The sequence below is a fragment of the Micropterus dolomieu genome, linkage group LG21 (genome assembly GCF_021292245.1).
Source record: "Micropterus dolomieu isolate WLL.071019.BEF.003 ecotype Adirondacks linkage group LG21, ASM2129224v1, whole genome shotgun sequence".
NCBI lineage: Eukaryota > Metazoa > Chordata > Actinopteri > Centrarchiformes > Centrarchidae > Micropterus > Micropterus dolomieu.
The window spans coordinates 3,414,346-3,431,055 of NC_060170.1; the positions used below are offsets into that span (position 1 = coordinate 3,414,346).

At 38.1% G+C, this 16,710-nt stretch overlaps 1 protein-coding gene across 3 annotated transcripts in view; it reads right to left on the reverse strand.

Moving 5' to 3' along the window:
- Positions 1–7,362: 7,362 nt before the first annotated feature.
- sh3glb2a (SH3-domain GRB2-like endophilin B2a) overlaps positions 7,363–16,710 on the reverse strand; it is a 32,561-nt gene continuing 23,213 nt past the window's right edge. For 2 of the 3 annotated variants that reach the window (XM_046035225.1, XM_046035228.1), the window contains exons 9-12: positions 15,474–15,574; positions 13,909–13,923; positions 11,746–11,947; positions 7,363–9,989 (exon numbers count right to left, since the gene is read on the reverse strand). In XM_046035225.1, coding sequence (XP_045891181.1) covers positions 9,882–9,989; positions 11,746–11,947; positions 13,909–13,923; positions 15,474–15,574 — 426 coding nt within the window. In that variant the 3' untranslated portion in view covers positions 7,363–9,881. The remainder of the gene's footprint in view (positions 9,990–11,745; positions 11,948–13,908; positions 13,924–15,473; positions 15,575–16,710) is intronic. The other variant, XM_046035227.1, reaches the window with a different exon arrangement.

Below are 16,710 nucleotides of genomic sequence, written 5' to 3' on the forward strand. Positions count from 1 at the left end.
TGTGTGTGGATGAATTTGACTTTTCTCCCTATGGGGCTCATTGTAACTTGATAAAAATGTAAGGTGCTGTTGTACAAATATACATATATAGGTATGTTTGACAAGGTTAAAGATGTGTTTTTTAAATTTCATTATTATTATAAATTTCAAGCACGTTTTATGTATGTATATGTTGTGCAGAGTATCTAAATTATTAAAACAAACTGTACTGACAAAACAATGAGCAATTTCCATCTTTCAGTGTGGAGTAAAAATATGGGTTCATTTTAATTAAATTCTTGAGACACTTCCCCACATCCCAAATATTTGTCATACAAGTTCACTTTGTGGATTTTGGCCATCCCTCAGGCCCTAAATTTTTTTTGATTAAGAATATGACTGCTAAGCAATGAGTGGTTTGATTGCAATAAGGGGAAAGTAAAGCATTAGTGAGAGTAAAAGGAAAAGAAATGGTTTCATAAGTTTATGTTGGTGAGCTCTTGTCCTGACAACCCATTTTCCATTCACCAAGGGAATATTCATATTGTTTAGCAGCACCTGATCTAAGATAATCAGTAACTGTATCAGTGACTGTATGACACCAACCTGGTTACGCCAATAATATTGTCATAGTAATCCTAATTTGATTGTGTGCTACCCATGACTCGCATCAAAGTGAATCACGTTCTGGAATTGTTTTCTTACTTTGCCTCACCCAGAGACGTTAAATAAGAATTATTAAACGTCTCTGGCCCCACCTATTCTGGCTGCAGTCATGGAATGTCCCCCAGGATAAAAAGGATGTTTCTTTCTAAAAGGCCTGCTTGGCAAGTTAAGTGATTTACAGTAACTTTTACTTTATGTGTATGTGTGTGTGTATGTGTGTGTATGTGTGTGTGTGTATATATATATATATATATATATATATATATATATATATATGTATGTATAATGCTGGACTTTTATTTGTGATGGAGTATTTTTTAAATATAGGCCACTTCCTCCACTGCTGCTCTTATGTGACTTAAGCTTTGATATTTGGACTTGGCTAAGACATAACCTATAATCTATATTCTTTTACCCCTGAACACATTCTTCTCTACCCCCAGAAACATTCTTTTACCACAACACTTTTGTCACTACATTGTGTCTCCACACATATTTTCTTTTACCGAAACCTGGCAGTCAAATTCCAAATGCAGACAAAACTCTGGATGCATGTGATGCTTCCAGGTGTGACAGTAAAGGTGATAGAGGAAGTGAGATGGTATGATATATAAACACAGGTATTCAACCTGTTCGGGTTAACATTTTTTATGGGGACATCTTTTGTAGCGCTAATTGCCTTACATTTTTTGTTGTTATAATAATAAAATAAAAAATCCCAACACCGAATTCAGGGGGTTAAGCAAGTAAGGGATACTTCCTCCCCAAGCCTAGATTAAAAATTAAGCTTTTGTTATATGATCTTAGTGGAGAGCTTATGAAAAACAGGAAGACAGGGGGAGACCGTAAGTGTCATTGTGTGGGGGTGAACCATACCCTCACTATACTTAGAACATTTCCTCTGTCTGCATACTTTACACTTCCATTTGAAGTCGCAGGGGCAGGTTGAGGTCTTCTGGTTAAGGCCACTGGAGGGATAATGGTCATTTAATAGCTATTCTTCAAAGCATTGTGAAACTGTGATCAACCTCCGCTTCCTCCACATCATTTATTATAAGTGATGTAATTTTCAGCTGGATATCTGCAAGCTCAATTACTGTAAATCTATCAGATGATCAGAAGTCGAGACGTGACTAATCTTTCCACTTCCACATTAATGAGCATTATTTAATCAAGTAAACAACATCTAATTGCAATAGACTTGTTTGGTGTTATTTTGCCAAGCTTTAGGTGAGAAGATTGATACCACTTTCATGTCTATTTACTAAGGATGAAGCCATGCCAGCATCCAGTTATCTTCAGCTTAGCTTAGCTCAAAGACCGGAAACAAGTGGAGACAGCTAGCCTGGTTCTGCTTGAATACGTGCCAGCATCTCTAAAGATCACTAATTAACACATTTACTTTGTTTACTTAATCTGTACAAAAAAATAAATGTAAAAACGACTATTTATGGCAGTCCTGTGCATGACTATCTGGCTCTGCTGATTGTCTGGCAACTGGTTCCAGCCACACACAAAAAAGAGCCAGAGTAGTGACATTACCTCCAGCCTAGCCTCTGTTCTAGCAATCTCTCATTCAACATTTCTTTCATCAGTCTTTCTGAAAAACGGGTTCCTGGAGTTTTCTCTCCATATCATAGGACAAATTAGCAACTGCTACAGCACTTACAGGAAAATGAAACCTTGCAACTACTGTAATGCCAGTTCACATATGCTTCATAAGAAATTATAATTTATCTGTTGAGCAACTTCATACACCATGGTTTGTTTTTCATAGTAACACTATTTGCTACTCAAGTACCTTAAATATACTTTGCTCCATTGTCTGAATTTTTCATTTCTTTCTTTAAATTCTCAACTGAGTTTAGCCATTCCAACAACCTGATGAGCTCTAACTGTGAGAGACTGGTGATTACCACATGTAGTCATTACAGAATGTATTTACTAATTTATAGTTTTTTGTTTATGTGCCTCCCTTTTATGTTTAATGAGTCTATACATTTAGCCATATGGCCTGGCTCTAGGTATGGCAATTTTGGTCCATTACTCTGTCCACATTTAAACATCTGAACGACTATCGGATGAATTACCATAACATTTTGTACAGACATTGATGGTCACCAAAGGAGGAATCCTAATGATGATGGTGAGTCAAACTGGACACTTGGACACCTACTGACATGAAAATTGGCACATTCATGTCCTCCTAAGGATGAACAGTAATATAATTTATGATCCACAAAATTTTCATCTAGTACTATCACCAGGTCAAAATACATTGGTTTATGTCCCGCAAATACCTGCAAAACTAACCTTTAATTGGACACTACAGTGACTATTATTATTATTACAACACAGTACAGGTGGTGGGCGGTTTGCATGCTAATATCAGTAGATATCGCTGCAACACAATACATATACATCTTTAACATGAATTTAGAACGGTAACTTTGTCACATTCTCTTAGTTCGGAGTCCGTTAGATGGATGCAGCTGCCTGATAAGATGGGTGAAGAATAACATGATTTGGACGTCTGATAAGGATATATATCTGCATGTTGATAAAGAGAGCGGTGCTCAGAGTTTTGAAAAAGTGATCTCATATAGGGAAATGTGAAGGTATAAGCACTGTAGCATGGAAATATTATCACTGATCCTGAGCACTTGGTTTCACTTACCACCTACACTTTTTGTTGTACGCTCAGCTATTTCAGGTATGTATAGTGCATAACTTTGTGTGTGGGCTGACCAACACAAATAAAACAGTGGGTGGTGTGTGAAATGTGCAAGTGCAGTTTAGTGAGCTTCATGATTTCATTTCAGAATATCCTGTGAAATGCTGTGTCACATTTAAAGCACAAAATAAGTTGTTTTTACATGAGTCATGATGTCCCACCCATGTGACTCCCAGTCAATTTGTTCCAGCAGCTGGTAGATAAATGGGTTAGGATGTGAGTCAAGTTATGGCACAGTAAGCGAGATGAAAGCAAAACTAATTACTGTTTAAAACAAGGTAATTGGAAAAATGAATGTCCTATGTTGAAATATATTTGTATTTTTACAGTTTTATGCTCATCAGATTCGATTTGGAAAAAGAAAAATTGAAGAACACGGATTCATAAGCCTTCATGGATTCTGAAAAATCCATCAAATATGTTTTCCATTAACTGACTTTATGCTATCTTTTACTAATTACTGAGTTGATAACTGGAGCAGAAAAGATCTCTCTGCAAGAACTGTTGTTCCATCTTGTCAATCCAGCCGATGAATTGACTTTTACAAAGTTAACAAGATCACCAAATGGATGATAACGTAGATTAAGTTGGTTCTGCATAAATGTTGGGTAAATTTGACCTTTTGAAGAGTTATTGGCAACTTCCCTTGTCCAAACATGAACAGGATAACACCTTTGGGCCTACAGTTTATTGATGCAAAGTGATGCCAAAGGGCTGCTCTCCTGGAGGCAGTGCTCTCTCCTGCTGGGCAGCAACATATCCTTCTCATACAGGTAGGTAGATTTATTTTGTCACAAAACAACAGGTTATAGAGTAAAAGTGAGTTTGTAACTATCATATCCTCATGGCTGTCATACCTTTTTAGTTTGGTTTGGGTTTGCAACACTCCCACACACACTTTCATTCTTAGCCTAAAGTAGTGTTCTTTGGAAGTGTCTTTACATGTGAAGAAGCGGGACTTTTCTGATGTGCTGATGTCTTTAATGATGTTCTGTGCCAGCTGCACCTCCTGTATGGTGACGTAATGATAGGAATGTTATTGTAGGTCAGCTGTCTTGAAAATGTGGGTGTGCAGCAGTGAGATTGTGATCGCTTGCCGCTACGTGACCTTCTTCTCTGTACGTTCCTGGAGCAATATTGAAATATTTGAACCAAAACTCATATGGAATTTTACTGTTATGTGGTCCAGTGGATAGCACTGTGGTCTCACAGCAAGACCTTTCTGTGTGGTGTTTGCATGTTCTCCCCGTGTCTGCGTGGGTTTCCTCCAGGCGCTTCCTCCTAAGGAAGGGTGGTGGGTTCCCCCGCCATCAAAAACATGTTAGTTCTTCAGTCAGTGCAATTGACTGGACTACTTCCCAACCTGTGAAAATTTGTATACTATGCTTTGAAGAGAGCTTTCAATTACATTATCAAGGATATGTTATATTAATTCAGTTCGGTAACACTTTCTATGAAGGTCATCGCTATAATGACTTATGCATATATTTATAACACGATATAATGCGTCCATAAGACATTATAACAGTTGTTATAATCACTTACAAACATGCATTAGGCACTATAGCAAAGTTCATAATGTATTATGACCTTTTGATTTAATGTTTTATAACTAATAGTAATACCAGTTTATATCAATGTGCGGCAAGAATCTTAACTTAACTTAATGAGAGTGCAACATTATATCATTGGAGTAGCCCTTTGTAATAAAGAAATAACTGGTCTAACTAAATTATTGGAGCTAACAAATGAAATAATGTTAGGTTGTTGTAGCAATTTTTATTATACTAATTTCCTGCAAGACAAGCCTGTGCATTTCAAATTTTGCAGCAGGCAAACTGTCAAGAAGTCTTAAATACTCTTAATGTGAAGGATCTAAATGTATTATATTTTAAAGCCTTAAATCAAATATTTGTTTTTCTCCATGCAATAACAATTTCGTCCTGTGCCGTAATACCACTTTTGCCTTGAGTGCTGATAATAAGTCACTGAGTGTCTGCCCTCAGTCCAACGTGAGAGAGGCCATGTCATTCAGTGCTGCTGTACGAGATACTCTCTCTGTCTTGTGCTCCTCGACCTCCGGTTAATAAGCTTCCTCTGCTTTAAAAAATAACGATGAATCTTCTCTGTCTCTGACAGCAGAATGGGTGGGAATTCAATGTTGTTTGGGGTCACGGAGGACCTACGTGCTGCCTGCTTCCCTTCAGCGATCATATCAACAAAATGGGCTGTTCAGACAGACACATTTGTGTGTGTTCCAAGCTATGAAAAGAAGACATCGCAACATAAAAGTAGTGTATTTAGCTACATTTTGGTAGAATTAAGACATACTGATCATATAGATCAAGGCACAGTTACACTGCATAGTGTTTTGAGATGAGGAGAACAATAATTTCAGAGTTGCCCTTTAAGTCTACAAGGGATGAATATTTGAAGACTGACTGACTGATTATTTGTGCGAGAGTTCTTTTATATGCGGCTTCCTGAAAAGTGTGGGTGTTTGCTGACTCACTCTGCAATCCAGAACAGCGCTGCTAGAACCCTGTGGAGGGTAGGCAAGCACGACCACACCCCCCCATCCTCAAATCACTCCACTGTCTCACTCAGGATTGAGAACAAGGTCTCCCTTCTCACCGCTCCAGCGCATCCACGGTGACCCCCCACAAACATCCACACGTAACCTCTGGCTTTATGCTTAGCTGCTCCCAGTCTGTGGAATGCTCTCCCTGACCACCCGAGAACCCACCTTTTTAGGAAAGCTTTTGGTAGACTTTTAACCCTTTTCTTCCTATTGTTAATATTTTTTGCTCTATATGTTTTTCTTTTAAGCACTTTCCTGTTTTTAATCTGTAGCACTTTGGGATTTGTTTAAATATAAAGTGTGTTACAAATAAAATGTATTATTATTATTATTATTATTATTATTACTAGCTAGAATAAATAGATTACAGCTGAGACTGATGGGAATGTCATAGTTTTTCAGAAATGTGGGTACAAACCCTGCCATGGACTGGCGATCTGTCCAGGGTGTACCCTGCCTTTCGCCCAATGTCAGCTGGATAGGCTCCAGCCCCCCTCCTCTATGGACCATGAATATATGTACCACATTTCACAGCAATTAATCTAATAGCTGTTGATACATTTCACGAAAAATCAAGCAATTAAGAGGAAAATTCAGGAGATCACCAAAGTTATTAGGATTTATCCTCTGGACACCATCAGAGGATGAATACAGATGACTTTGGTGAATCTTAATGACTGTCTGTCTCTACTAAACTTCATGGAAATCAAATAGTTGTTGAGATATTTCAGTCTGAACAAAAGTGGTGGACTGACTGATCAACATTGCTAGAGCCACACCGCCAGCGTGGCTAAGACCAGTGGGGATTCAGTGCTTAAAGTGGATATTGCAACTGGAAGGACGGTGCAGTTCTAATGGCCCCTCTGCTACTGCAACCCTGAAGTGAATAAATTATAGTCAAAAAACATGCAAGTAGCACCTGTGTTGATTTTACCACTTGCTGTAATTTCAGTGCCAGAAAGAATCCAAATATGGGCAAAAAGTGGAGAATGCCTGGCTGGAGCTTAGATGGAATATGCAAGGACCAACCATGGCTGACCGTGATAGGCAGAAACACTTGCCAAACATGCCATTTAAGGGTCAATGGCTCCATAATGGCAATACTAACATACTGCCTACTACTCAATCAGAATGTACTGCCTACTAAATAAACCATTAAGTATGCTATTAGCAGACTGTAGACTGTTCACACTAATTTACTAACTTAGTTAGTATGTGAATCTGAACAAAGCCAATAACTCTAAAATGACCACCACATTGTTGAGCAATTGAGACATGATACTCTTGTGGAAAAAAGTTTTATAGGAACTGCAACTAAAGACATGTCTGCACTGGCTTCTACTTTCGACCACAGTGGTTTTTAAATGTTTCCAATGACAGTAGCTGTGAAAAAGTCAATGAATTCAAATAAATCAGACTTTATTAAATCCCATACATTGCATTCATTCAGCATGGTTAAGGAACGGGCAATATATATATATTGACAAAATAATAATAACAATAATAAGATGAGGTACAACAAATCACAACAGCATAAGTAAAAGAAACTAAAAATACCCCCAAGATTTGTGAAATTAGCACAATTAGGTTACATTCATCTGCCAACAATAATTGTTAGAACCCATTCTCACCTGTCGGTCTCATTGACTGCAGGTAAGAAAACAATTTACTAGAGACTTGGGTCAAGTTCACTTCTCTGTCAGCAGATTTTTGCGTTTTCAAACATTGTGCTCATTGCACAAAATCTTGTGAGACCAGGCTGGGAAAAAGTGCATGCATGTACACATACTGGATGAGAAAGTACATTTGTTGTTGTGCAAACATTTTGGTGCTCCAGATCTCACACAAACATAGATAGCTACATCATATACTTGTTTACACACTCACATGTTCAGCAGGACAGGCTACCAGCTGTAGCACATGCAGCACTAAGACTGAAGACACTTCAAAATATTAACAGAGAAAAAAGCATCAACAGGAACGCCGTAAATTCAAATAAACCCTCTAGGGCAAACCAAATTCACACAAACACACACACGTGATTAGAAAGAGTTACAGTCTTGCATGCCGTCCGTGGTGTACATTAAGTCTTTATTTTGTTGTGAAAAGCACATTCTCTGGTTTGCAGCAGAGGGCCTTAGCAGTTCCTTCCCAGCATCTTAAGGCAGTTAGGATGGGAGTGTTCATGTTTATTTGCTGCTCAGGTGTTCATATTGTTCAGAGGGACATCTTCAGTGCTGTGGAAAGGCATGAGACAAAAACAAACAAAACAAAAAGCCCATATTGGAAAGTCTAATCTAAACAAGTGAATGACATGACATGACTCAATCAAGCAAAACTGTTGCTAGTTATATTCCATCCAAATGTCCACAAAATGTTGTCACTAAAAGGTTCGGTATATGGGATTGAAAACATTACTATGTAATGATAAAGTGGAGTAACTGCATCCTGAGCAAAGACTGACATCACACCCCCTCTGTATGTGTTGTCATCCGAGTTTCCCTGTTCTTTGTTTAGGTAGGTAGTCTGAGAGCACATCAGTGTGAAACTGCTGGCTTTGTGGAGAGCAATATAACGGCTGGTTCTTTCCTCATCTAATGTGGCGAATAAAGGATTTATTTCGACCAAAACACTGTTGGTGACTATTGGAACAGTGGGAAATCAAAAAAAGATGGTTTGGAGGACTTGTATTTTGTTTCTGTCCAATTTGAATGAATTGAGTGTTTTAAGATGATCTGTGAGGTCTGTTTCAATGGAGTCTGGTCAGCCATCGCATCCATTAGTTTTTGGATCTTGTCATTGCATCTTGTGGAACAAAGTGGTATTACAAGACAAGAGTGGGCTGAGGCTATCTGGTTAGCGTGCTAACGTAATTTTTGAATGTCTTAAACTTTAATTCTTACATATATCGCTCCTTAAAATAACACAAATTACATTAATTTCAATTAGCAGTTAAGGCAAATTTACTTCTAAAGAGTTAAGGATGATAAAACATCCATTAAAAATGTGCTGTTTCACAGACATTGTTCTTTAGTGTAAGCTAATGTTTATCATATTAAATGCTTCTATTGTGGATATAAAATATATACAACACACAAAGAAATGCTAATTCTGTTCATGTTGTATTGGAAGAACAGAACACATTTTTTCACTTAAATTAAGAAGCAGTTTAAAAGAAACCATTAAGTGGCATTAATGGTTTTCCTTGTCCATGGCTAGCAATCAGTAAATCTGACACGCCAACACAACATAATGACATGTCCGTCATGATGTGGTCTGTTGCAACCACATTAGTTTTCAATTCTTCTTCAATGTCTGTCATACAGGGATGAACTGTACTTAACTGACTTAACTAAATGACAAGACATTGGACATTGCGGTGGATTCATATTTTAGAGGCAACATTACCAGAATTACAAAGGTGGCTTTAAGAGACAATAAAGACACTTGAAAAAAAAACACCAACGTACAACAACATCATTTGGATGGAAATCCCTCTAAAGACAGTGTGTCACAGTTTCCAACGATGCAAAGGTCTAATCTGGTCTACCTTTGGGATGCACAACAATAAATAGGAAAATAATATAGTCATAATAAGTCACCCAAAAAATCTAAAAGGAATGTTAACTAACCCCCGTAGGGGTTTTTCTGTACTCACTGTAACAATGTCTCCATTATCACGGATGTTAATCATGTGAATATACTCCAGTTTGTTCTGAGAAGCACATGGATGAGTTTGTGTGTTCAACTGAACACTTTTGCTAATGCTTAGTGTGGAGGAGTGCTATTGAAGGTAAAGTTTGTGTAAGAGTGTGAAATTAACTGTGAATGAAATATCCTCATGGCTTTAGTAGTACCCACTCACACACATACACACAGGTGCATGTGTGTGAGTGTCTTGTGTCGATGCATGCGTGTTCTTTAGCTGAGAAGCTCCAAGTATGTGACAGGCACTTTTCCTTTCTGGTTCCCTCTCTCTCCAATCAGCCAGTCAGAGTCCATTCCAGGCACTGTGTGAACTGTAATGAGCTGTAACACAGAGGACATGGACACTTTTAAGCCCAATATTCAAACTGTATTGCTAGAGCAAAGCTTAACAGGAGTAAAAGTGGCTTTCAAACAAAATATAATATATTTAAAAAACAACCAGGTAAAGAATTTTACATAACAAGACTCTGGCCACTCATTTCGTGTGGTGATACTGTGGCATGTGCTTGTAGAAAGACCAGGGGCAGGGTATTTGAAATTATACACCGTTTTCATGAAATCAAACTGTTTTTGATTCCATTTATGGTCCGAATCTTTTCAGCAATGGCCATTTAATTTACATTCTGTAGTTACCTCTCTATATAGTAGTTTCCATTATTAGTGACGGACTCTGCCATTCCCACGCTGGATTCTAATGACGTTTTTATGAACACATTTCTTACTGCTGCTGCACAGAGTAGCTTTACTGTGAAACAGTCTCAGGAATTGCCATTTATTTGTCACTGCAGTTAAAAAGCTCAGGCTTTAGAATGTTTAGAAAACTAGGTCTCTAATGTTTTTTCTACTTTCGTGCTGAGCCGAGGTCAGAACGAAAACGGAGTGTGGAGATAGACAGTATGTATTGCAGAAAGGGCTTTTTTGGACAGATGGCTTATTTGTTGCTAACTACTGCTAACAGTTGCTGCCTTCTAGATCAGTTAGCTGTGGAGCTAGATGTCCCATTAGCTAGCTGACTCTGCCAAGAGTTTTTGTATCTACACCTACACTGGCCCCCAGAAATACTCTGCTCTGGGGGCTAATTCCTGTCTCATTTTTCATCATCTCATTTTCATCAAATGCAGTGTTTTCCAAGCTAAGTTACTGTAGCTGTCATAGCCGTCAAGCTCACTGGCAAGAGGCTCACAGCACTGCGTGTATAAAAAGAACTTGGGTTACAGTCGCTTACAAGCATTATCTTTTCCCCCATCAGATTTTCAAAAACCACCTCTGGTTGGCTAGTACTCATTGCCTCCATTGGTTAGGTTGATGAAGGTTAGGCTGGAGTTATCCAATCAGAGGCAGAGTAGGGGGCAGAGTTGTCGAAAATCTGGTAGGGAAAAAATAAACTGCTTACAAGCCCCTGGGAAGTTGCCCAATCAGAGGAAAGTGGGCTTTTAGAAAGGGGTTCCTTAAAGAGACAGGAGCCAAAATGGCTTGTTTCAAACAGAAGATAAACAGAGGGGCTGCATATAGGGCCAGTATAAGATAAATATAGATTTTTTTTTTGAACTGTAAATCATGAAAGCTACTCTAGCGGAGTCTGAGAATAAAAACAAACAAAGCTGGAAATGATGATAAGGCCCCTTTATGTGCCCTTAACAATGCAATATCCCTTTAGGATTAACAAAGAACTCTTTCTATCTATGTGCTAGTGTAGTTTTGTTGAACAAAGGTTGACATTTATGACAGAAGTAATAACGTGTCAGCGCAACTTCTTATGAAGACTGATTATGTTATGGATGTCTATTATTTCCTCTAATGTTATTCTTGTTATAATCCCATTTGAAAATGAAAGCCTTTACATATCCCTATGCATCCATATCCCTGTGTGTACAGTGTACATGCACTGTAACTAAACCTCCATACATATAGGAAAAGTTGTTGTATGTGTAAGGATGGGGCTCAATAGCATTTTGTCAAATTCAAACCACTCTACTGGTCCCTGTTGAACTATTTCTTTATTTTTATTTTTTATATTCATTAATTAATTTAAGGGAGTCCTGTGTCCCTTAATTCCAACAAAGTTTTACAGTTTTACCTCATCAGCTAAAAGGGAGAGCTCACTGGAGTCAGCAGCATCGTAATCATAAAGGACTTTGGCCTTGCGGGTTCCTGTAGCTGGTGCCTGAACTTCCTCAATCTTCAGAGTGTCTGTCTCCACAGGGCTGCTGCGGTCTTCTGATGCAGGGCCAGCAGTAGCCATGGAGTGAGTGGAGTTCAGTGCAAAGGCATTGGGAATACTGAGGGAAAGCAGGCAGATGTGATGGTCAGAACATGCAGTACTGAGCAAAAGTTTTAGGTGTGGAAAAAATGCTGTAAAGTAAGAATTCTTTTATTTAATGGATTTTAACAAAATGCAAAGTGAGTGAATAGAAAAGAAAAATCTTTAAAATCAAATCAGTATTTAGTGTGACCACTCATTAAAACAGCAATCAATTCTTCTAGTAACATTTGCACAAAGTCAGGGATTTTGTAGGCATATCAACAGGTGTAAACAATTATACAAAAAAGGTGCTAACGATCATAAATTATGTAGGTTGAAACACAACCATTAACCGAAACAGACACCTCTGTGTAGGAGGAATAAAACTGGAAACTGAGGAACAGCCCAACTCAGCTAACAAGGTGAGGCTCCTGAAGACAGCTACTGTCAAAAGTCAAACACCATGGCAAAACTGAGCACAGCAACAAGGTAGTTATACTGCATCAGCAAGGTCTCTCCCAGACATTTCAAGGCAGGCAGGAGTTTCCAGATGTGCTAAGGACAAAGAATGGGCAATGCGGAGGACCATAGAGGCAGAGGCCAGCCAAAGAAACTTATAACTGGCAGAAAACAGTGGGACCCTGTGACGGAGTACTGTCACTATGGTTGAGAATGTGCTTGGACAGCCATACCAACTAGCCTGGCTTGTTGGCGTTGTGGTCAGAGTTGCATGTTAAGTATCCTGTAGAACCGTGTTCGAATCCAGGTAGGGTGACTGCTCTTGCCCTTTGCTACAGACCCTGTTACACCCATGTACTGTCCGGAGAAGTCTGATCAGAAGTGCCCTTCATGGAAGACTTGGGCCCAAAAAGCCATAACTCCGGCACGGAAACAAGGCCAAGCGAATCAACTACGCACGGAAATGCAGGAACTGGAGTGCAGAAAAATGGCAGCAGGTGCTCTGGACAGATGAGTCAAAATTTTAAATATTTGCCTGAAGCAGAGGGCAGGTTGTTGGCTGAAGGACTGGAGAGTGGTACATGAGTCTCTGTAGGCAACAGTGAAGCATGGTGGAGGTTCCTTGCAAGGTTAGGGAAATATTAATGTCTTCCCAATGCTGAGAAGTACAGGCTGATACTAATGAACTACCATCAGGAAGGTATCTGATTGGCCCCAAATGTATTCTGCAGCATGACAACAACAAACACATAGCATTAAGAACTATCTTGAAGATTTAAGAAAAACAATGAGTCCTGGAAGTGATGGTATGTCCCCCACAGAGCACTGATCTCACTATCATCCAGTCTGTCTGGGATTACATGAAGAGAGAGCAAGTGAGGCTGCCTAAATCCACAGAAGGACGGACAGAGGTTCTCCAAGATGTTTGGGCCAACCTACCTGCTGAGTTGCTTCAGAAACTACGTTCAAGTGTACCTAGAAGAACTGACGCTGTTTTGAAGGCAAAGGGAGGTCCCTCCGCATATTGATTTGTTTTAGATTTCATTCACTTCAAATTTTAATTGATTAATATAATCTATTAACATGTCTATTTGTGAAAACATTCTTATTTTACAGCATTTTTTTCACACCTGCATTGCACTAAAATAAAACTTACATAAATAACAAAATAAATACCACTACATCTACACTGGAACATATGTAAGTTAATGAAATTGCTGACTGAAAATTAGATTTTTTCCATTTATTTAACAAAAATGGTTCCACGGACAAAGCTCTTCTGTCCAGAAATGCATTTGGTCTTAGACAGCCATGCCAAAACACAGTAAAGTAAGAAAACAGCAGCTCAACAAATGTAACGACACTTCCTCAGGAAATGACATTGTTGTCTGGGTGGTGCAGAGCAGCAGAAGTGAACACACAGGACCAAACTTACAGGACAGAATTGGAAAGCCAGCAAATGTTAGAACATGGGTTAGAACATATGCACTAAGAGAAAGATAAATCACATCAGCACACAAGAAGATGAGCCATACTCACACGTCCTCATCAGAACTGAGGGCATGAGACAGGGAAAATGAATTGTTATGATTTGACAAAACCAAAAACAACAAAAACAGACAGGCCTCCAGAGGACCTGACTGGTACGGAGAAATATCCTATATTAAAATTATTTCCTTTAATATAGTATTCATAACAATAAATATATCAATTACAAGTAATGTCTGGCACATTAAACATAATGTAACATTATTTATATTTATGCCTCCTCACAATAGGGCTGTTGCGATAACCGCAAAATTGAAATACTGCGCTGTTGGTCAAGCCTACCGCGGAGGATGGCAATCACCGCAGCAACCGCAATGTTCATACTGTACGCTTCAGGGCATGTTAAATTAATAATCGAGTGCTTCTTCCACAACCGTAATGAGCTCTGTAATGGTTCAAGGATGGGTCGCCGTGGGCTGTACGTTATGGAAGATTTTATTGGACTTTAATATTTGTAACCCACAGAAAACAATCCACAAATGTGTACTATGATGCACAAATATTTCATTATCTACAAATATGTATTTTTATATTTGTCCAATGTGTACTGCGGACATCTGTAAAAAAATATACACAAATATCTCACTACCCAAAACATCTATTTTTACATTATACATATCCACAAAAATACAGTGCAATTTGTAAATATGTACAATTTACTCTGTATACACATATTTTAATTCCACATACAAGTGTTATTTATGCATTTGTGGATGTATTTTAATACACAAAACAGTTTTTGCACATTTGCGGATCATTTCCTGTCAATTTGCAGGTCACATTACATTTTTGACTTCGATTTTTACGCATTTGTGGAATTTTGTCCACTCTGTACCACAAAGATCTGTAAATGTGAGAGCAGTTTATTAGCTACACCAGCAGGTATCGGTAGCAACATTGCCTCTCATGAGTTGTAAGAATATCCATTGCAGTACCCAGGGTCACCTGTAGGAGACAACTTCTGCTTCTGCTGGACCAAATGTGCAAAAAAAAAAACTAATGTGAACTTAAACTAGAAGGGCAATTTCTACTTTCCTCTGCCAATCATCAGGCATGTTGATGATCAAGAATTGACTCATCATTAAAAGCTGATACATTACAAAATGCATTTTTTTCCTTGACAAATTTTATTTAATATAACTGAAATTGGTAAATTTCAAACAGAATAAATTAGTCATTTGTGTCATAAATTAAATTAAATGAATGATTTGATTCCTAAAACTACATTAAATATTTCTGTCATTTCAAATTGCTGTTACTGCGCTTGCCTTTAATACAAGAATTAAAAACAAAATTATTATAAAATTATAACTGCTTTGCAACTTTAAAGCTTGCCTGGATTACATAAATTAAATGGTATTAAACATGTAGTGCATGTAAAAATCTGTTCTCGGATCAACAGAAACAGCTGTAGCATACAACTGCTGATATCAATATACATGGTGAGGCAACTTGCTAAGAAAAAATTGGCAGATCAGATTTGCAAGATAGGATATCGCAGGTACGCATGGCAAAGTACCTGCGTCTACCTGTGTTATCTCCCATCTGGTTCTCACCTTCCCAGCTCTTTCTGTAGTTCTTGCATGTGGAGATGACACTGCTTATAGTAAGCTGCTTGGGCCTCCACAAACTCATGCAGGCAGCGTAAGTGGTTCACCTGCAGACAAGCAACAACAACACACATTTTTAAGCATATCTTCAAAAGAAGTGATTAATCGCATGATTTTCTTTGATTAATCGCATTGTTAATGCCAAAATTGAATAATGAATTCTAAACTAGTGTATTGCAGACTTTTAATTTAAATGTACTGCTATATACACAAAAGTGCAATAACATCTGGTTTGTAAACACTTTAAACAAATAAGGTGCTTTTTACCAGCAGTATTCCCTTTACACAGTAGCAATAAAAGATTTCTTGTAAATCTCAACTTAATTAATGTAATCAAATCAAACATAAAACCAAAGCTATTTGCCACTGCCAGGGCATTACCTTTTATCTAGCTAGTTAAAACAAGTTATGTCCAGAGCCACAATCATAACATCATAACAGGCACTTTCTGAGCAACAGGTTAACATATATATAAATCTGTTTTTTTTCTGAAGAGGTATCAGCAGAATAATATCAGCAAAATAAATACCGATAAATTCTCAATTATTTTATTTAAAAAAAACGCCACATGAAAATAATTTATCATATAAACGGTTTATTGTATTAACCTTATTGTATGTTTGACAGCATTTTAAAAATTATTATTCAATTTGCGTAATTTATTAACTCTGCCTCAACTAAATATCATTGAGTACAAAAACATGTAAAGAGTATTTAATTTGACAGCTTAACATAAAATGTAATTGCAATGTAAACCACAGTGAAATGGAGCAATCACTGCAAACTTCTGAATATGACTTCAGAGCTTATTAATGACCCACATGTGACAAAAAGAAAAGATAAAAGTGACTAAAAGCAGCTTGGAAGAGAGAGAGAGAAAAGAGAGAGAGAGAGAGAGAGCGAGAGAGAGAGCGAGAGAGAGAAAAGAGAGAGAGAGAGAGAGAGAGGAGAAAGAGAGAGAGAGAGAGGAGAGAGAGAGAGGAGAGAGAGAAGAGAGAGAGAGGAGAGAGAGAAGAGAGAGAGAGGAGAGAGAGAGAAGAGAGAGAGGAGAAAGAGAGAGAGAGAGAGAGGAGAAAGAGAGAGAGAGAGAGGAGAAAGAGAGAGAGAGAGAGAGAGGAGAAAGAGAGAGAGAGCGAGAGAGAGAAGAAAGAGAGAGAGAGCGAGAGAGAGCGAGAGAGAGCGC